General features: G+C 37.6%; 1 protein-coding gene across 1 annotated transcript in view; it reads right to left on the minus strand.

Moving 5' to 3' along the window:
* Positions 1-15,215: 15,215 nt before the first annotated feature.
* The window catches only part of QSER1 (glutamine and serine rich 1), a 78,089-nt gene continuing 67,309 nt past the window's right edge, over positions 15,216-25,995 (minus strand). The window contains exons 10-13 of the mRNA XM_060159453.1: positions 24,916-25,013; positions 21,425-21,577; positions 20,084-20,179; positions 15,216-18,836 (exon numbers count right to left, since the gene is read on the minus strand). Of these exons, the coding sequence (XP_060015436.1) occupies positions 18,696-18,836; positions 20,084-20,179; positions 21,425-21,577; positions 24,916-25,013 (488 nt within the window). The 3' untranslated portion in view covers positions 15,216-18,695. The remainder of the gene's footprint in view (positions 18,837-20,083; positions 20,180-21,424; positions 21,578-24,915; positions 25,014-25,995) is intronic.

Raw genomic sequence — 25,995 nt, forward strand, 5'->3', positions numbered from 1 at the left:
ATTTAAAATAATATTTAAAACAATACTTGTTTGAGGATGTGGAGAATTTTACCCTCATATGTTGCTGGTGGGAATGTAAAAGAGTGCAATCACTTTGGAAAACAATTTGGCAGTTCCTCAAAAAGTTAAACATAAGAGTTACTGTATGGAGGGGGCAGACAGCAGAAGCAAGAAGAATTACAATTCTGCAACCTGTGGAAGGAAAACCACATTCACAGAAAAACAGACAAAATGAAAAGGCAAAGGACTTTGTACCAGATGAAGGAACAAGATAAAACCCCAGAAAAACAACTAAATGAAGTGGAGATAGGCAACCTTCCAGAAAAAGAATTCAGAATAATGATAGTGAAGATGATCCAGGACCTCAGAAAAACAATGGAGGCAAAGATCGAGAAGATGCAAGAAATGTTTAACAAAGACCTACAGGAATTAAAGAACAAACAAACAGAGATGAACAATACAATAACTGAAATGAAAACTACACTAGAAGGAATCAATAGCAGAATAACTGAGGCAGAAGAACGGATAAGTGACCTGGAAGACAGAATGGTGGAATTCACTGCTGTGGAACAGAATAAAGAAAAAAGAATGAAAAGAAATGAAGACAGCCTAAGAGGCCTCTGGGACATTAAATGCAACAACATTCACATTATAGGGGTCCCAGAAGGAGAAGAAAGAGAGAAAGGACCCGAGAAAATAATTTGAAGAGATTATAGTAAAAAAATTCCCAAACGTGTGAAAGGAAATAGCCACCCAAGTCCAGGAAATGCAGAGAGTCCCAGGTAGGATAAACCCAAGTAGAAACATGCCGAGACACACAGTAATCAAACTGACAAAAATTAAAGACAAAGAAAAATTATTGAAAGCAGCAAGGGAAAAAAGACAAATAACATGCAAGGGAACTCCCATAAGGTTAACAGCTGATTTCTCAGCAGACACTCTACAAGCCAGAAGGGAGTGGCATGATATACTTAAAGTGATGAAAGGGAGGAACCTACAACCAAGATTACTCTACCGGCAAGGATCTCATTCAGATTCGATGGAGAAATCAAAAGCTTTACAGACAAGCAAAAACGAAGAGAATTCAGCACCACCAAACCAGCTCTACAACAAATGCTAAAGGAACTTCTCTAAGTGGGAAACACAAGAGAAGAAAAGGACCTTCAAAAACAAACCCATAAGAATTAAGAAAATGGTAATAGGGACATACCTATTAATAATTACCTTAAACATGAATGGATTAAATGCTCCAACCAAATGACACAGACTGGCTGAATGGATACAAAAACAAAACACATCTATATGATGTCTACAAGAGACCCACTTCAGACCTAGGGACACATACAGACTGAAAGTGAGGGGATGAAAAAAGATATTCCATGCAAATGGAAATCAAAACTGGAGTAGCAATACTCATATCAGATAAAATAGACATTAAAATAAAGAATGTTACAAGAGACAAGGAAGGACACTACATAATGATCAAGGGATCAATCCAAGAAGAAGATATAACAGTTATAAATATATATGCACCCAACATAGGAGCACCTCAATACATAAGGCAACTGCTAACAGCTATAAAAGAGGAAATCAACAGTAACACAATAATAGTGGGGGACTTTAACACCTCACTTACACCAATGGACAGATCATCCAGACAGAAAATTAATAAGGAAACACAAGCTTTAAATGACACAATAGACCAGATAGATTTAACTGACATTCCATCTAAAAACAGCAGGTTACACTTCTCAAGTGCACATGGGACATTCTCCAGGGTAGATCACATTGTGGGTCACAAATCAAGCCTTGGTAAATTTAAGAAAATTGAAATCATATCAAGCACCTTTTCCGACCACAATACTATGAGATTAGAAATGAATTACAGGGAAAAAAACGTAAAAAACACAAACACATGGAGGCTAAACAATATGTTACTAAATAACCAAGAGATCACTGAAGAAATCAAAGAGGAAATTAAAAAATCAAAACCTAGAGACAAATTACAACAAAAACATTACGATCCAAAACCTATGGGATGCAGCAAAAGCAGTTCTAAGAGGGAAGTTTATAGCAATACAAGCTTACCTCAAGAAACAAGAAAAATCTCAAATAAACAATCTAAACTTACACCTAAAGGAACTAGAGAAAGAAGAACAAACAAAACCTAAAGTTAGTAGAAGGAAAGAAATCATAAAGATCAGAGCAGAAATAAATGAAATAGAAACAAAGAAAACAATAGCAAAGATCAATCAAACTAAAAGCTGGTTCTTTGAGAAGTTAAACAAAATTGATAAACCATTAGCCAGTCTCATCAAGAAAAAGAGGGAGAGGACTCAAATCAATAAAATTAGAAATGAAAAAGGAGAAGTTACAGCGGACACCGCAGAAATACAAAGCATCATAAGAGACTACCACAAGCCAATAAAATGGACAACCTGGAAGAAATGGACAAACTCTTAGAAAGGTATAACCTTCCAAGACTGAACCAGGAATAAATAGAAAATATGAACAGACCAATCACAAGTAATGAAATTTAAACTGTGATTAAAAATCTTCCAACAGGGCTTCCCTGGTGGCGCAGTGGTTGAGAGTCTACCTGCCGATGCAGGGGACACGGGTTCGTGCCCCAGTCCGGGAGGATCCCACGTGCCGCAGAGTGGCTGGGCCCGTGAGCCATGGCCGCTGAGCCAGACAAAAAGATAACTACTAATCTCTTTCAGAAGGAACTGACTTCATTTACAGCAGAGCATGGAGAAGACCAAGCCTAAGAGGATTCACAAGGACAGTGCATGTTTTGGTGAAAAACATTTGGAAGGAGATTCAAGATACATGCTAAACTGTAGGCTGGTTAATTTTCGAAAGAGAACCAGAAATAAGGCAGCAGGAGAAACCCCCCTGGAGTCAGAACAAATATCGAACACTGACCTCAGAAACTATCCCTTCAAGTGAGCCTTGATTGGAGTAATCTGAACAGAAATTTATGCCCAGGCATAAATTAAAAACAAGAGAGCAATCGGCTGGAAATTAGTGAAGTTTAACCCCAGGTGTGTTCAAGGAAAGACAGGAAGACAACTCTACCAAAACCACTGTCATCTCGGCGTGACTGTGGGCATACCACTTCGCTGAGGGGCAACCCCACAGCTGAGGGAATACTAAAAGGTGAAAGACTGGATGCTTCCTCCTAAAGTCAGAAAGAAGACAAGAAGTCTGCTTTTCAACATTGTATTAGGTGTCCTAACTGGAGCAACACTGTAAAGGAAGAAGTGAAACTTTCCCTATTTGTGAATGATATGATCTTTTATATAGAAGATCTCAAGGAACCCATTAAAAAATGATTAGAATGTTCACCAAGGTTACAGGATAAAAACCAAATATACAAAAAAACAAAAGTTCAAGTTATCTATTTTTTCTTCAGTGACCTCTGATAGTTTCTATTCAAGGAATTTGTTCACTTTATCTAACTTGTCAAATTTTTTTTGTTTCTTTTTTGCCTTTCTTATTTTTATTTTTTATATATGTATTTATTCTTTTTCAAATTCTTTTCCCATTTAGGTTGTTATATAATATTGAGCATAATCCCTGTGCTATACAGTAGGTCCTTGTTGGTTGTCCATTTTAAATATAGCAGTGTGTACATGTCAATCCCAAACTCCCTAACTATCCCTTCCACCCAACCCTCCCCCCAGTAACCGTAAGTTCATTCTCTGAGTCTGTGAACCTGTTTCTGTTTTGTAAATAAGTTCATCTGTATCGTTTCTTTTTAGATTCTGCATATAAACGATATCATATATCTCCCTTTCTCTGCCCGACTTACTTCCCTTAGTATGACAATCTCTAGGTCCATCCATGTTGCTGCAAATGGCATTATTTCATTCTTTTTAATGGCTGAGTAATATTCCATTGTATATATGTGCCACGTCTTCTTTATCCATTCCTGTCAATGGACATTTACGTTGCTTCCATGTCTTGGCTAGTGTAAATAGTGCTGCAATGAACACTGGGGTGCATGTATCCTTTTGGACCATGTTTTTCTCTGGATATATGCCCAGGAGTGGGATTGCAAGATCATATGGTAGCTCTATTTTTAGTTTTTAAAGGAACCTCCATAATGCTCTCCCCAGTGGCTGTACCAATTTACATTCCCATCAACAGTGTAGGAGGGTTCCCTTCTCACCACACCCTCTCCAGCATTTATTGTTTGTGGATTTTTTGATGACAGCAATTTTGACTGGTGTGAGGTGATACCTCATTGTAGTTTTGATTTGCATTTCTATAATAATTAGTGATGTTGAACATCTTTTCATGTGCCTATTGGCCATCTGTATGTCTTATTTGGAGAAATGTCTATTTAGGTCTTCTGCCCATTTTTTTATTGGGTTGTTTGCTTTGATGATATTAAGCTGCATGAGCTGTTTGTAAATTTTGGAGACTAATCCCTTGTTAGTCAGATAATTTGAAAATATTTTCTCTGAATCAGTGGGTTGTCTTTTCATCTTGTCTATGGTTTCTTTTGCTGTGCAAAAGCTTTTGAGTTTAATTAGGTCCCATTTGTTTATTTTTGTTTTTATTTCCATTACTCTGGGAGATGGATGGAAAAAAATACTGCTGTGATTTATGTCAGAGAGTGTTCTGCCTATGTTTTCCTCTAAGAGTTTTAGAGTGTCTCGTCTCACATTTAGATCTTTAGTCTATTTTGAGCTTATTTTTGTGTTTGGGGTTAAAAAATGTTCTAATTTCATTTAAAAAAATATTTATTTGGTTGCACCAATTGTTAGTTGCAGCAGGCGGGCTCCTTAGTTGCAGCTTGCGGGCTCCTTAGTAGTGGCATGCAAACTCTTAGTTGCAGCCCACATGTGGGATCTAGTTTCCTGACCAGGGATCAAACCCAGGCCCGCTGCATTGGGAGCACGGAGTCTTAACCACTGTGCCACCAGGAAAGTCCCAGTATTATTTTTCTTTTTAATATTTATTTATTTTGTTTTTTGTTTTTTTTTGGCTGTGTCAGGTCTTAGTTGCAGCACACAGGGTCTTCGTTGAGGCATGTGGGGTCTTCGTTGAGGCGTGTGGGACTTTTCATTGCAGTGCGTGGACTCTTTGTTGTGGCACCGAGCTTCTCTCTAGTTGTGGTGTGCGCGTTTTCTCTCTCTAGTTGTGGCGCGTGGGTTCCAGGGTGCGTTAGGCTCTGTAGTTGTGGCGTGTGGGGTGCAGAGCACGTGGGCTCCATAGTGTGAGGCATGTAGGCTCTCTTGTTGAGGCGCGCAAGCTCAGCAGTGTGGTGTGCGGGCTTAGTTGCCCCACGCCATGTGGGATCTTAATTCCCCAACCAGGGATCAAACCCATATCCCCTGCATTGGAAGGCAGATTATTTACCACTGGAGCACCAGGGAAGTCCCCCAGTATTACTTATTGAGATAGGTTTTACAACCAATTTTATTTCTGTCCTTCATTTTTTCTGATATAAGAACTAGGAAATGTTGTTCTTATAAATAATGGATGAATGAAGGAATAAAAGGTATTTTATTCCCTTTTATGCAATGTCACTGAATTTTGAAAATACACTCTTTCTAAGTTACATGGCAAAACAAATCACATAGCTATCTATGAACAAAAACAGAGATACGGCCTCCAGCAGACCCTCAGAAAAGAAAACTGTAAGGGACATGGTTTAGTCATAAGCTTGTCATCCCAAAGAGAAGATGTAAGGTGCAAGAAAGAATGGAGGGCAATATGGTAAATATATAAATAAACCTAAGCAAACACTGACTATTTAAAACACTATTGCTTGTTGAGTATTAGAAAACAGGATAGAATTAAAATATGTGGGGGTGGGACTTCCCTGGTTGCACAGTGGATAAGACTCCACACTCCCAATGCAGGGGGCCTGGGTTTGACCCCTGGTCAGGGGGCTAGATCCCACATGCATGCTGCGACTAAAGAGTTTGCATGCCACAACTAAGCTCACCTGCCACAACTAAGGAGCCCATGTGCTGCATCTAATTTCATTGTTTTACATGTAGCTGTCCGGTTTTCCCAGCAACATTTATTGAAGAGACTGTCATTCCACCATTGTATAATCTTGGCTCTTTTGTCGTAGATTAATTGACCATAGGTGTGTGGGTTTATTTCTGGGCTTTCTATCCTGTTCCATTGATCTATATTTCTGTTTTTGAGCCAGTACCATACTGTTTTTATGACTATAGCTTTGTAGTATAATCTGAAGCCAGGGAGCTTGATTCCTCCAGCTCCGTTTTTCTTTCCCAAGATTGCTTTGGCTATTCGGGGTATTTTGTGTCTCCATACAGATTTTAAGATTTTTTGTTCTAGTTTTGTGAAAAAATGCCATTGGTAATTTGATAGGGATTGAATTGAATCTGTAGATTGCCTTGGGTAGTAGAGTCATTTTGGCAATATTGATAATTCCAATCCAAGAACATGGTATGTCTTTCCATCTGTTTGTGTCATCTTCAATTTCTTTCATCAGTGCTCTTATAGTTTTCAGAGTATAGGCCATTTGTCTCCTTAGGTAGGTTTTCTCCTAGGTATTTTATTCTTTTTGATGTGATTGTAAGTGGGATTGTTTCTTATTTTTTAATTAATTTATTTATTTGGCTCCACTGGGTCTTAGTCGCAGCACACGGGATCTTCATTGCCACGTGTGGGATCTTCATTGTGGCATGCAGGATCTTTAGTTGCAGCATGCGGGACCTTTAGTTGTGGCATGTGGGACCTTTAGTTGTGGCATGTGGGACCTTTAGTTGTGGCATGCGAGCTCTTAGTTGTGGTATGCAGGATCTAGTTCCCTGACCAGGGGTTGAACCTGGACCCCCCCTGCTTTGGGAACACAGAGTCTTAACCACTGGACCACCAGAGAAGTCCTGGGATTGTTTCTTGAATTTCTCTTTCTGATCTCTTGTTGTCAGTGTATAGAAATGCAACAGATTTCTGTGTATTCATTTTGTAACCTGAACTTTACCAAATTCACTGATGAGCTCTAGTAGTTTTCTGGTAGCGTCTTTAGGATTTTTTATGTGTAGTATCATGTCATCTGCAAATAGTGACAGTTTTACTTCTTCTTTTCCAATTTGGATTCCTTTCTTTTTCTTCTTCGATTGCTGTGGCTAGTACTTCCAAAACTATGTTGAATAAAAGTGGCAAGAGTGAACATCCTTGTCTTGTTACTGATCTTAGAGGAAATGCTTTCAGCTTTTGACCATTGAGTATGATGTTAGCTGTGGGTTTGTCATATATAGCTTTTATTATGTTTAGGTAGGTTCCCTCTATGCCCACTTTCTGGAGTTTTTAATCTTAAATGGATGTTGAATTTTGTCAAAAGCTTTTTCTGCATCTATTGAGATGATCATGTGGTTATTATTCTTCAATATGTTGATGTGGTGTATCACACTGATTGATTTGTGGATATTGAAAAATCCTTGTATCCCTGAGATAAATCCCACTTGATCATGGTGTATGATCCTTTTAATGTATTGCTGGATTTGGATTGCTAGTATTTTGTTGACAATTTTTGCGTCAATGTTCATCAGTGTTATTGGCCTGTAATTTTTTTTTGTGGTATCTTTGTCTGGTTTTGGTATCAGGGTGATGGTAGTCTCATAGAATGAGTTTGGGAGTGTTCCTTCCTCTGCAATTTTTTGGAACAGTTTCAGAAGGATAGGTGTTAGCTCTTCTCTAAATGTTTGGTAGAATTTGCCTGTGAAGCCACCAGGTCCTGGACTTTTGTTTGTTGGGATTTTTTAAATCACAGTTTCAATTTCAGTGCTTGTGACTGGTCTGTTCATGTTTTCTATTTCTTCCTGGTTCAGTCTTGGAAGGTTGTACTTTTCTAAGAATTTGTCCATTTCTTCCAGGTTGTCCATTTTATTGGCATATAGTTGCTTATGGTAGTCTCTTATGATGCTTTGTATTTCTGTGGTGTCAGTTGTAACTTCTCCTTTTTCATTTCTAATTTTATGGATTTGAGTCCTCTCCTTTTTTTTCTTGATGAGGCTGGCTAAAGGTTTATCAATTTTGTTTATCTTATCAAAGAACCAGCTTTTAGTTGGATTGATCTTTGCTATTGTTTCCTTCATTTCTTTTTTATTTTTGGCTGCGTTGGTCTTCATTGCTGCATGTGGGCTTTCTCTAGTTGCAGTGAGCGGGGGCTACTCTTTTTTGTGGTGCATGGGCTTCTCATTGCGGTGGTTTCTCTTGCTGTGGAGCACGAGCTCTAGGCACGCAGCTTCAGTAGTTGCAGTGCTCAGCCTCAGCAGTTGTGGCACGCGGGCCCTGGAGTGCACAGGCTTCAGTAGTTGCAGCACACGGGCTTCAGTAGTTGTGGTGCACAGGCTTAGTTGCTCTGCAGCATGTGGGATCTTCCTGGGCCAGGGATCGAACCTGTGCCCCCTGCATTGGCAGGCAGATTCTTAACAACTGCACCACGAGGGAAGTCCCCTGTCTCTACCTTCTTGAGCATATATATTTAGAATAGCTGTTTTATTATCCTTGTTGACTAATTTTATCATTTGGATCTTTTCTGCTTCTGTTGCTATGGATTGATTTTTCTTCTCAAATGAGATGTATTTTCTTGTTCTTTGCATTCCTGGTAATTTTTGATTTGATGACAAAGTTAATTTTACATTGTTGGGTATTGGAAATTTTTTTGTATTTCTTTATATATTTTGGGGCTTTGTTCTGGGATGCAATTAAGTGACTTAAAAACAATTGAATTTTTTTTCAGGATTGCTGTTAAGCTCTGTTGGATGAGTCCAGAACAGCCTTTATTCCAGGCCCAATTTTGTTGCACTAGTGAGACAAAAATCTCCTGAGGATTCTACTAATGCCCAGTGTTAGGAAGTCTTTTCAATCTGCCTAGTGGGAACATGAATGCTGCTAGTTCCTGTGTGAGCTCGGGAGATTGTTCTGACTCTTTCTGGCGGTCCTTTACTTGACCTTGGTAGTGTCCTGCCACATGTAAGCTGGTCAGTCAGTACTTAGCTGGATTCTTGAGGGGAACCCTCTGCAGATCTGCAGAACTGTTTTTGTGCAGCTTTCTCCTCTCCGGTACTCTGCGCTTCAAATTCTAGGTGCCTAGGCCTCCCCAGAACCTGAAGTTTGTCTCAATTTAGCAAGACCTACATGTTCTGGGTTCACTGTTCCTGTGCTGTGTCCTAGAAACTTTCCAGAGAGTAAGCTGTGACAGCTGGAGGGCTCAAGTCATTTGTTTCCCTTCTCTCAGATTACTATCCTGTGCTGCCTATTGTTTAAATGTTTGAAAACCATTTTCATAATTTTGGCCTCCTTTATAAGGCAGAGTTACATCTGGTCCCTGTTACTCCATCATGGCTGAAAGTGGAGGTTGCCAGTAAAGTTTTGGCCTTTATCCTAAGAGCAACAGACGGCACTGAAGGGTTTCCAGTGGTGTTTAAAATCACTGACTGCTCTGTAGAGAATGGATGGAAGGAAAGCAAGATGGGAAGTGGGGGAAACAGCAATTCATAGATTACTATAGTAGGCCATTACTACAGTTGATGGTGGTTAGGACCAGTAAAATGACAGTGGAAGAAGAGAACTGGGGAAAGGTGAGGTTTAGTTAGGAACTGACAGGATGTTATTGCCTGTGTGAATTTCAAAGAATACGTCTCAGTGATGAAAGTCTTTTTTTTTTTTTTTTTGTGGTACGCGGGCCTCTCACTTTTGTGGCCTCTCCAGTTGCGGAGCACAGGCTCCGGATGCGCAGGCTCAGCGGCCATGGCTCACGGGCCCAGCTGCTCCGCGGCATGTGGGATCTTCCCGGACCGGGGCACGAACCCGTGTCCCCTGCATTGGCAGGCGGACTCTCAACCACTGCGCCACCAGGGAAGCCCAGTGATGAAAGTCTTTGATCTCTATGATGAGGGAGTCTCACTGTGAACCTCTGAAAATCTCATAGCAGATGACAGCAGTGTATATAAACTGTGTTCTTGCTTCCTGGTAGACCAGAGATAATTTCAAGAAAATCAGTGATGATTTTCACCTTTTCTATGCCATAGTTGATAAGTTAGTGGTTGTTATGGACTGAATGTTACTTGTCCCTCCAAATTCATATGTTGAAGCCCTAACCCTCAGTGTGGTAGGATTTGGAGATGGAGCCTTTGAGAGGTAATTAGAGTTAAGTGAGGTCATGAAGTGAGGGGCACTCATGCAGGGATCAGTGCCTGTATAAAAGACACCACAAAGCCTGCTCTCATTGCCATTTGAGGACACAGCGAGAAGGCAGCCATTTGTAAGCCAGGGAAAAGAGCCCTCACTAGCAACTGACTCTGCTGGACCTTGGTCTGGGAGTTCTAGCCTCCAGAACTGGGAGAAAATAAGTTTCTGTGGTTTAAGCCACATAGTCTATGGTATTTTGTGATAGCAGCCTGAGAAGACTAATGCAGTGGTGTTCAGACTCCAGTCAGTGATGACTTCTCATCGTTCTCATTTGGATGGCCATGTGTTTGTTAATGAGCAGTACGGGGTATACCTTAAAAAGGCAAATTTTTTTTGTTTTTTTTTTTTTGCGGTACGTGGGCCACTCACTGTTGTGGCCTCTCCCGTTGCGGAGCACAGGCTCCGGACGCGCAGGCTCAGTGGCCATGGCTCACGGGCCCAGCCGCTCCGCGGCATGTGGGATCTTCCTGGACGGGGGCACGAACCCGTGTCCCCTGCATCAGCAGGCGGACTCTCTACCACTGTGCCACCAGGCCGCCAGGGAAGCCCAAAAAGGCAAATTTTTGCTTTGCAGTGCTTCGTGAATGGTGCTTTAATACATAATCCTTTTGATAGTGAATTGTTTGCAGACTCCTGTGGTAATGTTAATGTATCTGCATTAGTGTTGGCTGTGAAAAACCTTAACTTCCTGACTTCTACTTTAGTCAAATAACATTATCTTATAATAAACTCAATGAAGGACTGGCATTGGAAAGACCTTCTGCTCATTTGCCCATTAACAGTTTTTAAGTCATTGATAAATAGTCTATGTAAACAAGGATAATTAAAAAAATTCATTCTGAAGCCAGGTTCTTTCTGTTAGGCTTGTTGCTAGCATTTTGAATTTCTCTGCTTCACTGCTTAAAGACAGCTGCTGACTGATGATAGCCCATTCACTTCCATTGACTAAACGGAAGTTAAATATAAGAATTAAGAGAATGGACTCTGGTCTGTTGAGAAGTAAGCACAGAGTGAGAACTCAGAGTGACATGCAAAGGATGCGTTCTATAAGAGATGTTTTCCTCTAAAAATAGAGAAAGCAGGGAATGGGCCACTGACTATTATATTTTGAATTACTTAGAGGTCAACCTGAAAACACTTTGAACTGATTCCAAAAAAAACCCCATTTATCCATTCACCCATCTACTCAACACATACCTATTAAGTGCCCGTTGTGTAAAAGTCTCCACGCTATTGGAGATATCAAGATGAAGACTATGTGGATACTGACCTTAAGTACTTCACAACTGACTGGTGACATCAGACATGATTCTACTTAATCTTATGCTAGTGTCACGGATGAACTAAGCGCTGCTAGGGTGTGTGCGTGTATAAGATACCTACTTAATGACTCTGATACAGTCTTGCAAGTTAGTAAAAGACTGTAAATAATGGAGTAAAGCCATTCTTACCATTCTGCTGTCCCTCTCTTTTGGTGCTGCCAAACTGAACCGCCTTGCATTTCTCCCAATATTCCAGCCTCTCTATCCAGATTCAGAGAAGATTAACAGCTTTAGAAGACTTTCTTACCTTACTTTCTGGATGAGAAAACACCCAGATTAGGCTTCACATGACATGCCTGAGGATAGAGCTAGTTTAGTGACAGAACTGAGACAAAACCATTCTCCTGAATACAAACTAAGTATTATGCCTTCTTCATCCAGCCCTGTTTAGAAGTCCTCCCGAACTCTGAGGCTCCACTCGATCATTACTGCTTCCATGAAGCCTTCCCTGACCCTCCCCAAGAAATGAACCCTCCTCCCAAGAGTATTTTGCTCACAGTGAGTACCTCTAACAGAAACATTCATTTATTTTTACCAGGACTTTGTTCCCTAGTTATTCTGTCTAGAGAGTCTCAAGCCCCAAAGACAGAGGAATGTGAAGTCCTCGTCCCTGGGCTCTCTCTGCATGAGGGCAAAATGGAGAAAATCATAGCCACTACATTCACTTTTTCATAAAATACCAGCAACTTTCCTATTATACAAACTCTTGATATTGTCATTTTTTTCTGATGTCACAATTACTATTGCTCACTAAGATCATGAACACCTTTATTGCAAAATTCATTGTATACTTTTCTGTTTTTACCTTTTTAATGTTCCCTGTAAGTTTCCTTTCATATATCCATTTATTCATCAAATATTTAATGAGAACAGATACTGCACTAGATGCTGGGAATACAATGGTGAGGAAAACACACATGGTCCTATCATCAGACGACAGGACCAAGCAGCCACAACAGTGTGGTAAATCCTACATTAGAGGAATCACAGGGCATATGATCTGGTCCAGAGGGTTAGAACCTAGTCTGATTACTTTTCTCTAAAGAAGACATACAGATGGCCAAAAGGCACATGAAAAGACGCTCAACCTCTCTTGTTATTAGAGAAATGCAAATAAAACTACAATGAGGTATCACCTCACACCTGTCAGAATGGCCATCATCAAAAAATCTACAAACAATAAATGCTGTGGAGAGGGTGTGGAGAAAAGGGAACCCTCCTACACTGTTAGTCGGAATGTAAATTGGTACAGCCACTATGGAGAACCATATGGAGGTTCCTTAAAAAACTAAAAATAGAGCTACCTTATGATCCAGCAGTCCCACTCCTGGGCAGGTATCCAGAGAAAACCATAATTCAAAAAGATACATGCACCCCAATGTTCACAATAGCCAGGACATGAAAGCAACCTAAATGTCCATCAGCAGATGAATGGATAAAGAAGATGTGGTACATATGTACAACAGAACACTACTCAGCCATAAAAAAGAATGAAATAATGCCATTTGCATCAACATGGATGCAACTAGAGATTATCACACTAAGTAAGTCAGAAAGACAAAGACAAATACCATATGATATCACTTATATGTGGAATCTAGAGTACGACACAAATGAACCTATCTACAAAGCAGAAACAGACTCACAGACATAGAGAACAGACTTGTGGTTGCCAAGGGGGAGGGAAGTGGGGGAGGGGTAGACTAGGAGTTTGGGGTTAGGAGATACAAACTATTACATGCTGAATGGATGGACAAGGTCCTACTGTATAGCACAGGGAACTATAGTCAATGTCCTGGGATAAACCATAATGGAAAAGAATATAAAAAAGAATGTATATGTATCTATAACTGAGGCACTTTACTGTACAGCAGAAATTAACAACAGTGTAAATCAATTATACTTCAAAAAAAAAAAAACACCTAGTCTGATTAAACAGAAGTGATGTTAAAGTGAAATCTGAAGATTAAAAGATGAAGAATAGTTCAGCAGAGGGAACCTGAAGGCAAGAAAAAACATACACGTTCCTTCAGGCTGGGCCACAATGGGGAAAGAAGAACCATTCCTTAGAGGACTTTGTACACTATGACAGAGTCTGGGCTAAAGGCAATGAAAAGCCATGGAAAGGTTGTGAAGAGGGGAAGGACAGGAGAAAGATAATTTTGGCTGCAATTTAAGAAAAATTTCTACCATGTCCATTATTTTTAACTCTATGTCTAAAATGATTTTCATTGTTGCCTTATTCTAAATACTGTAAGAAGCTAAATTAAAAGAAAATCTGTATTTGATTTGAGAGAAAACAATAAACTATATACATCGTAGGTAAATTACATAAAACATAAGCTATTCTTATAAAGCAATTTCTTGACTCCTGATTAACATCACAAAATAGATAAGGCTTAACAATAGACTCACAGGTAATTGTATCTTCCTTTTATTTGAAACCAGTCAGTTCTAAATTATTCATGCTAACTGAAGAACAGATACATACGTAACCTGAAATGATCAATGATCCAGATAATTTCTATTTCACTTAGGAATGTGCTTTTCAATTTTCATTTGAACATGGGTGTCTGAAATTTAGGACTTTACTTAAAGCCATACCACAGAAATGGGCCAATCCATACAGGCTTAAATCTTGTGACCCATCCCATACTGGGAACTAACAGTATGTTTGTTCTAGGCTGATGTCAAGACTTAGTAGAGAGTGATTTATATCTTTTTAAAATATATTTTTTGTGTTCTTTGACTTTTTTTGTACAGGAATGAGTAGCTTTATTATTTTTCTGGGAATAAAAACATTTCCACATGGAAAGCAAAGAGCAGAAGTATCCTCTTTCACATCTTCCTTGAGAAGGTCACGTTAAATAATTGAGTTTAGAGAGCTTCTCTGAGATACAAAGTATATATTTTTAAAAATGCTAATAAAAAGAACCATATAGTAACAAGACATTAACAAAGCAGTGTAGTACAAGTACTATTATTTAGGTTTGCCGTATGTATAATTTGAATAATGACTATTTTCTAAAATATATGAACGATGACCATTTTCTAAAATGAACAGCAATTTCAGCAGCCAGTGGAGAATAAAACAGAGATGTTACAGAATTTTAAAAATTGTTGATAGAGGTCATTGATTAAAGATTTTTGTACTGTGTAAAAAAAAAAATCAAGGAGTGAAAAGTGCTTTTATAATCAAAACTAAAACCTAGCAAATATGCTGACAATATTTTTACTTGAAATACTTAATATTTTAAAATATTACATGAAAGTAAAGGCAGAATCTTATTCTGAAAATTAAAGGATCAGTCAAGACAAAATCCTTTTTACTTATTCAACAGTTTATATAGATAATAAAAAGTATCTGGATATCAGCAATTACTTCTAGCTATGCATTATTTTCAAATAAAAATTAGAAATTATAGAACTTACACTTCTTTATAGGAGGAAAAGGGCTAAAGGAGTTGTATCTTAACACAGAAACTCCTAAATACTTTCTGATATTGTCAGCTGAAGCTGAATAATTCATCAAATATTGACTTAACCATTTGAGAAAATGATGGGTGGGCCCTTTACCATTTGTACCTAATAACTTTACTTAGGACTCTATAATGTACGTTGAATCTGTAACATGATGATGCATGGATAATACCTCAGTTTTCAATTCTTAAAAATAAAAAAACCAAACCCCAAAACATTCTGATCTTGTTGTTTAAAAAATTGTTTTCATTTTAATGATCTGAGTTAGTAACAAACAAATATACAAAATTGTCTTTCACATTTCCATACATTGTATTATGGACCACTTAAAACTCTGGACTACAAATGCAGGTTTCTTTGTATCCTTAACTTCAATTATTGTCACTTATAAATAACAGTGATTTGCCAAAACATGCATTTGTGAACACAGGTGCCAAAAGTCGTATGTGTAAGTTAATGTACAACCAATAGTGTACATTGTTCATTTGTGCAGTTATGTGTCAAGTGTAATTGACACAGAAGCAGTTATCCTGGGATATTTCAGTCTTTGAAAAGTATTTCTGAGAAACAGATGGAACTACAGTTTAAAACAAAATTGTATTCTATAGATACAATAAAATTCACAACGTGCACATCTGAAGCAACTTCTGGGACCCAAAGCTGATTCAATAACCCTGCTGCCATATTAGCTTTATGGGTATATCTCCAAAATCACAGGTTGGAAAATAGCTGCTTTAACAAAAATAATATGTATATTAAAAGGAAAGTGAGACTTTGAAAATAGTAATGATGTGAGCCATCAATAATTTTCACTATTTTAGAAATTAAAAGAAATTTAGAAATTTAAAGGTAATCTGAATATTTTCTAGGCCATTTTAAGTTTAGATTTTTCCATCTCATCAATGTTTTCTGATAGTATAATAGAAAAATGGGCAGTTTCTATTGTTTACTATAATTCATAAATCATTATAAATTTATGACTTCATTAGAAGATCAATTAAGTAGAAACTGGGTCATCATGAAATGGGAATAAGGAGGCCCCTTTTCTCTAACCACTAATCTGAACTAGAAGTAATTACCAATACAAAGTGATTTTTTTAAGGAGTAAATCGTTTCTAGGTTTCTGTAGGTAGGAAAATCCAATCTTTCTTAAACAGGTTTTCCTGGGTTGTAGCAACATGTGCTTTATCTCTTGAACTCCATCTACAACCTAAGGTTATTCCTATATTATACATTTCAAACTCCCTGGCAAGGAATGTGAATGCTAACCAGCTAGGTATTTATTCAACTTCATACAAAGAAAGGACTCATGTGTGGATGTCATACTAATAGTCCCACTTCACTAAGGCCTGAGTTTGACGTCTTCACCTATGCTATATGGATCAAATGACAGAAGATGGTGGAAAGCAACTGGCTCTCCTCCAGGCAGTATCACACACTTGGCCTCTGATTTGACTAATATGAATACAACTGCAAACAGCTGGAAGGGCAACTGCAGTTGAAAAGGAAATGGGTTATTTTCTACAGGAAACAAGGAAAGGTCTCTGTTTTCCATGGGTCTTAACATGAAGGAAATGTGGCTAGTGATTTCAAACGTGTACATCAAGAGTTAACCTAAGTGCAGGATGGCTTTTAAACATGTTTAAACCATCAATGCTTGAGGGAAGTAAGCTGGGGGAAATAACGTAAAGGTGTATACTTACAACACTACGTTAGGAGATGTAGTTATCTACTTCTGCACTTTGGAAATGAAAGAAACCAATTCTGTCCAGAGTCAATATCAGAAAGAAATATGGCTGCTTCCTACTCTTCTCCACTTAGCAAAATTAATTTTATGATGCTCTCACTGCTGATATTCTCTCATTTGAGTTAGTTAGGCAAAATGAATCTAATAGGTTACTTTTGTTTTCAAAATAAGCTGCCTAAACAGGTTTTCAAAAGACTTTCAGAAATGGAACATTTAATCCTTGAGAGAAATTTCCATGATTATCTTGTCTAATGGCAGGTACAAGGATTGTTGGATTAAGGATTATTGCTTTCAATAAGATAACCATCAGAAATAAATATGTAAGCTTAACTCAAATACTCATTTTTCACCCAATGCTACAATGTTTATTCTCAAATCAAGTCACGTGTTACTTTTAATTCTTTTGCCAGTTTACCAAGGTTTTAAGTGTAAGAAGTTGGCCTGTTAACTCAAAATCAAGACAAGAGCAATATCCACATAAGCACGTCTTATTTGGGCATTGAGCAGTAACACTGCTTTCTTGATAGGACTTACTTAAGGCACTAAATGGTGGTAAAATAAACAAAAGTATGATGATTAACAACTTCTTTAGAATCGTAAAAAAGGAGATCATTTAGAAGGACACTAGTAAATCTTTTTCTCAAACAAATAAGGCATCCTGTTGGCAAACACAAATAAAACACAAGGTCATGTTGAACCTAATACATTCATGGTCTCAGCTAAACTACTTGAAGAAACACTAGCTATCAAACTAAAGAGAGCTACCATAGCATATATAAAGGTTGGAAAGGCACCAAAAGGAGGGCTCTACCACTTCCAGTTCTAAGAGTTGGGTAAGCTGTGTTTAACACTGCATGTAGTCTAATTATAAATTTTATTCTTCAAAATGTATAATGTGGTTAATTTTTACTTCGACAGATCAGTTAACCAAGTGCTAGTTTACTAAGAAATTTATTTTCATGAATTAGAAAATTCCTGCAGTGTCTAACACAACCCCATTTATAAAGCTAAACTAATTCTAGTACTGAATGCATATTCTGGATAACACTGAAGCAAATCTGTATAAACAAAAATGGTTACCTCAAGATAGAATTCACAATAGAAATTCAATATATAACTAAATAAGATTTACTGAAAATAATGAAAAGTGTAGTACAGATACATCAAACATAATTATAACCACAACACTTTCCTTGTGAAAAATACAACTATTAGTGAAATAAAATGTACAATTGAAAATTTTTCCAAAGGAAAAACAGTATAAAGGAAAATACTTTTCTTTGAGATAGGGAAAATAGTATGTCATTGTTTTTTCATCACCATATAATTTGACACAAAAAGCAGTCATAGAATTGCACCAATTCCACATCCAGTTTCCTGAACATGTTAAGAGTAAAAGGAGTTCATAAACCAGAATGCAGTTTCTCAATTTTACATTTTAAACTGATGATGTTCTCATACAGAATGTCACATCACACCAGATATGTTTACATAATGTACAATACTTTCCATTTCGTGGTCAGACATGAATATTAACATGTTTTCTGCCACCTCTCTTTCATTCTGGTGTTTAGTTGGAGTCAGGAAAAAATAATCATGTTACTTAAGTGTTATCTCTCTAGCAATAAAGAAAAATTATATTTAGTGCATGCTTCATCATTTGTCAAAAAACATTTCTGAAAATAAAACTCAGTTACCCAATGGTTTACAAAGTAGAAAAATCGTCCATTAGGATAAAAACGTGGTGGGATTTTAGGTCCATTTCCAAAGGACTGACTTCCTTGGCAGCACCACTGTCCTTTAGCAGAGACCAGGATGCAAGTTCATGATCAAAGCAGGCGTGCTTGCAGGAGACCACTGCTTGACATTCAATTATCTGAGGCCCCTAGACCCCCTTTGACCACCCGCCTCTGCCGTCTTATTAGTGCTAGAAAATAGATGGAATTTTTGTGAAAATGTTAGGAACATTTCTGCTGTACATGATTTAGAAGTTCTCCAAATTTTTCAAATAGGTCTTCCACCCATTTTACATTTTTCATACAAAGTTGGACAATTTCTTCCTGTCCTAAATCTTCATTTTTTTTCTGCACAGAAGAAATCTAAAATAAAAAGAAATACCAAATTGGTTTATACTTATCACTTTATAAGCTCTTCATGAGGGCTTACTGTTTCTATATCCTGAATGAAAAGAGGATTTATAAATTCACCTACAAGTACAGATTTTTTTAAAAAATTCCATCCACGGAGAATGACTATTTCATATAAATTTGGGTGGTCTGATCCTATCATTTTTGACTACATGGGGGCAGGGAGGAAGGCTAGGAAAAGTGGTTCAGACTTTCTCAATTACTTCCATTTGTGTTAAAAGCCAAATGACAAATTTTGGGGTAAGTTCTGTGTTTCAGGGCATTGTAAAAATAGCCAACATACTTTACATGACCATCTTTACTTTCTCCTTTGCTAGACAGAGGTTAGATTTATGAACGTCTTTCCACACCAGACCATTATCAAACACATGATTGTACAGCCTTGAGCCAACTTAACCCTTTTTAATTAAAAAACTGATAATGCTTGTCAAAAAAGCTTACTGTCTACAACCATTTAACCTCTGAGATTAATCCTTACATCCTATCCACCAAGTGTTATTATGGTCATACATAATTTCTGAGCAACTTAAATTGATACTTAAAAGTTACAATTAAATTTTGACTATCATTTCTTCATGCCAAGGGACAAAACTCCCATTTTCTCTGCAATTAACTGGGATAAGGCCATTCTACAGATAAGGAGGACAGCAAGATATTCAAAGCAGTGACTAACAAGAATTAATTAAAGCAGGATCATTATACGTGTGAGAGAAGAGAATGCAATAAAGTGCCATTTATTATGGCAACGTAAAGCGAGTATAACAGCTTAAAAACATTACCATTTACAGCTCCTATGCGATGGTGAGCCTCAGATTAATCTGAGCACAACGCTTGGAGTATAGACACATTTTTTAAAACAATTTTTAACAATTCTCTTTAAAACATTAAAAAATACTGTAGCTAACTAGTGCATATAACAAAAAAGAAGCAGACTCACAGATATAGAGAACAAACTAGTGGTTACCAGTGGGAGGCAGGAGGGGCAATATAGGGGCTGGGGAGTGAGAGGTACAAACTGTTGGGTGTAAGACAGGCTACAGGGATATATTGTACAACACAGGGAATATAGCCAATATTTTGTAATAACTGTAACTGCAGTGTAATCTTTAAAAATTATATATATAAATACTACAGCTACAGTCTTCTTAAAGTTCAGAAAAACATACATTTCTTTTCTAAGTAAACGAAAAAGTAATTACCTCATCTTTACATATGAGATAAACATGATATTTATAATGATGGAGTGAATGATACAAAGAATACAACTGTATTTTCTCTGGATCAACGGCAAACTCCTATAAAAAGAAAAGAGTTTATAGACACATTTATTTCATGGAGCATCTGAACTAAGAATACTTTTATGAAAATACTAGACCAAAAGTCTCAATGGAAATCTTAAAAATGACTTATATGGCTAGATATTAATATGTATTAATAGGGACAAGAAACTTATTCAAAATAAGATTTTAAATTGTATTTTAAAATCTTTATTCTTTTTCCTGAATATAAATATACACTATTTCAAAAAAGTTAAACATTACAAAAAATTTAAACAGTAAACATAGAAGATGACTTACAAGGTAAAGAATTCTATAATTCTTGCTTCAGAGGTAAACAAGGTTAACAGTATGTCACATATTCTTCCATGTGCATGCTTCCATATGTATAACATATATCAATAACACTAATTTTGTAATGGGAAGGGGATCATACTATATATATTGTTTTGCAATTTTATCTTTTATAATTCTTTTTCTTTAACCAAAGTAAAACTTGGATATCTTTCTATTTATTAAGCACCACCCTCCCAAGAGAAATTATATGAGGGCAGGATTTTGGACCATTTTTCGCTGTTGTATTCCTAGTACTCAAAACTATATTTGGTATACTATAGGTACCAAATTTTTTAATTGAAAGAATGAATGAATCTCTCTCTTCTTTTTAAAAAGTACATAATATTACATTATCTGGGTGGCTATTTATTTATTTAGTCTCACGCTGGTGATATATAACTGGAATTGTTCTTACAACTAATTCTACAATGAGCAAAGGCATACGGTTTTATGCATTTGTGAATGATTCTACAAAACACATTTTTGATGGGGAACTGATATGTTGCTAAACTGCTTTCTGAAAAGGCAATAATTTAGACTATGTTTGAAAATAAATGATTCCAATTTTAATAATTTTACAGATATAGAATATTGAATCTTATGGAATGTGTGCACATCCACTTATCTGTATGCATTTGTACCCAGTGACACACAAAAATATTAAAAATATAATTATAAGCATGGGATGATTATTAGTCTTATTTAGAAAATTTGTGAGCACTCACCATATACCAGATACTGTGCTAGGCAATGGAGAAAAACAAAGAGTAAGAACGAGTCCCTATTCTGTAGGCCAGAGCTGCTCATTCCTACCTGAAACCATTTCACATTTAACAACAGAGTAAAATATTTGCTTGTTTCAATGTTTGAAGTAGGATTTATATTGACAACTAGAAGGTATAATTACATCAATCAATATATACTTACTTGTGCAGATTTAGTAGTTGTTTTAGAAGTTCTTAGAGTTTTTTTATTATAAGCTTTGCCATTCATTTTGATTTTAGAAATAGCAGATCCCCCACTTTTTGTTTTAGAGTCTCGAGTAATTATTGTTAGTTCAGGAAAACTTTCCAAGGCATTCTTTACAATAAAATAAAGCAAAAATAACTGACATCAGAAAAGTGATCTCAACTACTTCCAGCTATTCAAAACTTATTTTTAAAAAATATAGAAATATATTCATACATGTACATATACTCAAAAAATATATGTGGGGGGGTACTGATGGGGTGCGGTAAATATATACAATCTATACATACATACACAAACATATGTGGGGTGTTAAACATGGCCACAATTCTCTGTAGCTCCTCCCATCAAGATGTGGAACCTACTTCCCCATCCCCTGGATCTGGGCCAAACTTATGACCTGATTTAAGCAACAGCATGTGACACTATGGGGACTCCTGAATGAGTAAGACTAGTAATGCCTCTCTGGCTTCAAGGCAGGGGAAAGAAGGACATTTGTAAGCTTCAACTGTTTATAAACAGTTTCAACCTTCAAGGTCACTCTTTCCCAAACTCTATATAGATTCCCAAGCACCTGGTATTGTGACCCCTCAAACAGTGCATTTTAAAACAACTTAATTTTCTAAATAAAAGTGTAGGAGTGAACTGTTTCATTAATAGAAATAATAGAATTTTTGGCATTTCCTACCATAGTGAGCTATTTGTTTCTAGCTTCATTCTAACTTTTAATACTGTATGCATATTTTGGCTTTGAAATGCAAATTGCTATAAATGAAAACTATCTATCATAGATATCACTATTATCATTTATAGTTATATTAAATAACTATAATTTCAAAATTAGAAATTTTGTTTTTTCCTGTGAAAACAAGAATATGGAAATGAATATTTCAGTTATTCACCATAAACTATTGCGTAAGATTTAAATATCTACTGAGGGCTTCCCTGGTGGCGCAGTGGTTGAGAGTCCGCCTGCCGATGCAGGGGACACGGGTTCGTGCCCCAGTCCAGGAAGATCCCACATGCCGCGGAGCGGCTGGGCCCGTGAGCCATGGCCGCTGAGCCTGCGCGTCTGGAGCCTGTGCTCCGCAATGGGAGAGGCTGCAACAGTGAGAGGCCCACGTACCGCAAAAAAAAAAAATTCTACTGAGTCTATTAAATTCCAAGTGGTGGCTTTATTTTTCTTTTTTTAAATATTTATTTATTATTTATTTATTTAATTTATTTATTTTTGGCTATGTCGGGTTTTAGTTGCGGCACGCGGGATCTCCGCTGAGGTGTGCAGGCTTCTCTCTCTAGTTGTGTTGTGCAGGCTCCAGGGCGTGGACTCTGCAGTTTGCGGCACACAGGCTCTCTAGTTGAGGTGCGTGAGCTTAGCAGTTGTGGTGCATGGGCTCAGTTGCCCCGCAGCACATGGGTCAGGGTCAGTTCCCTGACCAGGGATTGAACCCGGCTCCCCTGCATTCTAAGGTGGATTCTCTACCACTGGACCATCGGGGAAGTCCTGGTGGCTTTATTTTAATACAAGTTGTTAGAGAACTGGTTTGACATCTCTAAAATGGTTAGCCAAAACCGGTCATTTTTAAAATTTAGTAAATATTCAGATAACAACATTCCATTGTCTGTAGGAAACATGGTATTTCTCCCCAAAATATTTCATTTGAAGACAGCAGTTAAACAGAAAATACTGGACTAGGAGTGAGAACAAATTCTTAGCACGGGGTGTCTTACTAGCTTCTGAACTTTTTCTTTCCCCTCTGCAAGTATCAATACATGTCAGTGAAGAATACAGGACTACTACTCAGAGTTTGGTGTCACATAACCTCTAAATCAATCTCAGAGCCTTAATTTTCACCTAGCTAAAATGAAGTCGATTTTCCCTTTTATGTGGAGTTCAGATAAAATAGGGATGTGAAAAAGCTATACAAATTGCCCAAAGGAGTTGACAACTTATGTCCACACATAAGTTCACACAGACTTGTCTAGCAGTAATTGCCAGGACTAGGAAGCAACCAGTCCTTCAGTAGGTGAATGGATAAACTGTGGTACATTCAGACAATGGATTATTATTCAGGCTAAAAAGAAAGAAACTATTTCACTATTGCCGTGAAAAGACACAGCAGAACCTTAAATGCATATTAGTAAGTGAAAGAAGCCAATCTGTAGCCAAAGCTACATAGTATATGGTTTCAACTATATGACATTCTGCAAAAGGTAAAATTATGGAGTAAAAGTAAAAAGATCAGAGGCTGGGGGAGAGAAAGGGATGAACTGACAGAGCACAGAGGATTTGGGGGGCAGTGAAACTACTCTGTACGATACTATGATAGTGGTTATGTCTGTCCAAATCGATGGAATGTACAAGAGTGAACTGTCACGTAAACTATGGACTTTGGGTTGTAATGATGTGTCAGTGCAGGTTCATCAGCATGACATTCTGGTGGGAGACGCTGGTAATGGGAGGTTATTCAGGTGTGGCAGCAGGGGGCACATGGAAACTCTGTACTTCCTGCTCAATCTGGCTGTGAACCTAAAACTGCTCCAAAATATAGTCTGTTTTTTAAAAAGCTAAAAACTTCTCTTGAGAGAGATATAATCAAGTGATTCTAGGTGTTACATGTTATACTTTTTTTTTTTTTTTTTTTTGCAGTACACGGACCTCTCACTGTTGTGGCCTCTCCCGTTGTGGAGCACAGGCTCCAGACGCGCAGGCTCAGCGGCCATGGCTCACGGGCCCAGCCGCTCCGCGGCATGTGGGATCTTCCCGGACCGGGGCACGAACCCGTGTCCCCTGCATCGGCAGGCGGACTCTCAACCACTGCGCCACCAGGGAAGCCCATATGTTATACTTTGAATAAGAAAAGGCGGGAAAGTTTTGACTACTAAGTAGCTTCTATGATATATTTTCTGAGTTTAGATTAGCTTTTTGTTCTCTATTTCTGGTAACACCAAAAACCAATGTATAGTGCCAAGATACGTTAACAGACGTATATACCTCCTACCATTAGGTGAGGATCAATTTTTCCTCAGATACTGAGTAATGCAGGCAAGTAAAGGGAATTCTGATAACTGTGCTAAGGCCCATTTTAAGTATATATGAAATGTGAAATTTTTAAAGAGGTTTGAAAGAAAAACAAGATTGGAATACAGTAGTTTAAAGGAAGTATTTTTAAAAACATTTGGAAATTATTATATATAAGGAACACGAGATGAATATAAAAACCTGAAAAATGAATTTAAGCAGAGAAAAGCAAATGATCAACACTAAGAATATACTTAATAAAATAAAAAGACAAGCTCAGACAAGACTCATAATGAGTAAAAATCAAATTTTTGTTGGGTGGAAAAATCTTATAAAACTGAGAATGACTTCCCAAAATTTTCTTTCCTATTATATCTAAGACTATGATTGCCACTGAATTTGCTAATAAACCACCTGACGGAAATACCTTGAATGACTGATCCAAATGAAGATTCAAAAGGAGTCTCTTTCGGTTATCATTCAGCATGCTATCTATTTTTTTCATATGAGGCAAAAGTAGCTCATCTAAAACAAGATAAAAATTTATTGTGACAGGATAAACTATCAACAAAAAAACTTGTTAGAAATACAGCTTTTCTTTAAAACATTAATAGATTGACATTAAATTCATTGATTAAGTATTGATTTAAAAATATTGCACATGAAGCTTTTTGAACAAAAGTTACCTTGAAAAAATAGGTTTACAATAGCTAAGTGAGAAAGAAGTAGCATAGTGTGATGACAGAATCAAAAGTCCTCGGGTTTGGGCTTCCCTGGTGGTGCAGTGGTTGAGAGTCTGCCTGCCGATGCAGGGGACACAGGTTTGTGCCCCGGTCCGGGAGGATCCCACATGCCACGGAGTGGCTGGGCCCGTGAGCCATGGCCGCTGAGCCTGTGTGTCCGGAGCCTGTGCTCCACAACAGGGAGAGGCCACAACAGTGAGAGGCCCACGTACCGCAAAAAAAAAAAAAAAAAAAAAAAAAAAAAGTCCTGGGTTTTAACCCCATCTATGCCACCGGAATTGATCAACCAGTGGGCAAACTGCCTAATCTCTTCAGACCTCATTTACCATGTGAATGATAACAGTATTCCAAAACATAAATTTAACATTAATATTTTTTATAAAATACTGAGTATGATATTCTTTTTTTTTTGCGGTACGCGGGCCTCTCACTGTTGTGGCCGCTCCCGTTGCGGAGCACAGGCTCCAGACGCGCAGGCTCAGCGGCCATGGCTCACGGGCCCAGGCGCTCCACGGCATGTGGGATCTTCCCGGACCAGGGCATGAACTCATGTCCGCTGCATCAGCAGGCGGACTCTCAACTACTGCGCCACCAGGGAAGCCCCTGAGTATGATATTCTTAATTCACTACAGTTTGGGGCAAAGAAAAAGTAGGGCAAGAAAAATAGTCAAAATCCAGTTTCAAATACACAAGGGAAGAGTCAAAATAGTTATTTGAGAAAAGGGGAGAGTAAAAGTATGATGAAGGTTTCTTACCCAAAGATT

Source organism: Lagenorhynchus albirostris, chromosome 9, assembly GCF_949774975.1.
Source record: "Lagenorhynchus albirostris chromosome 9, mLagAlb1.1, whole genome shotgun sequence".
In the NCBI taxonomy this organism is placed as follows: domain Eukaryota; kingdom Metazoa; phylum Chordata; class Mammalia; order Artiodactyla; family Delphinidae; genus Lagenorhynchus; species Lagenorhynchus albirostris.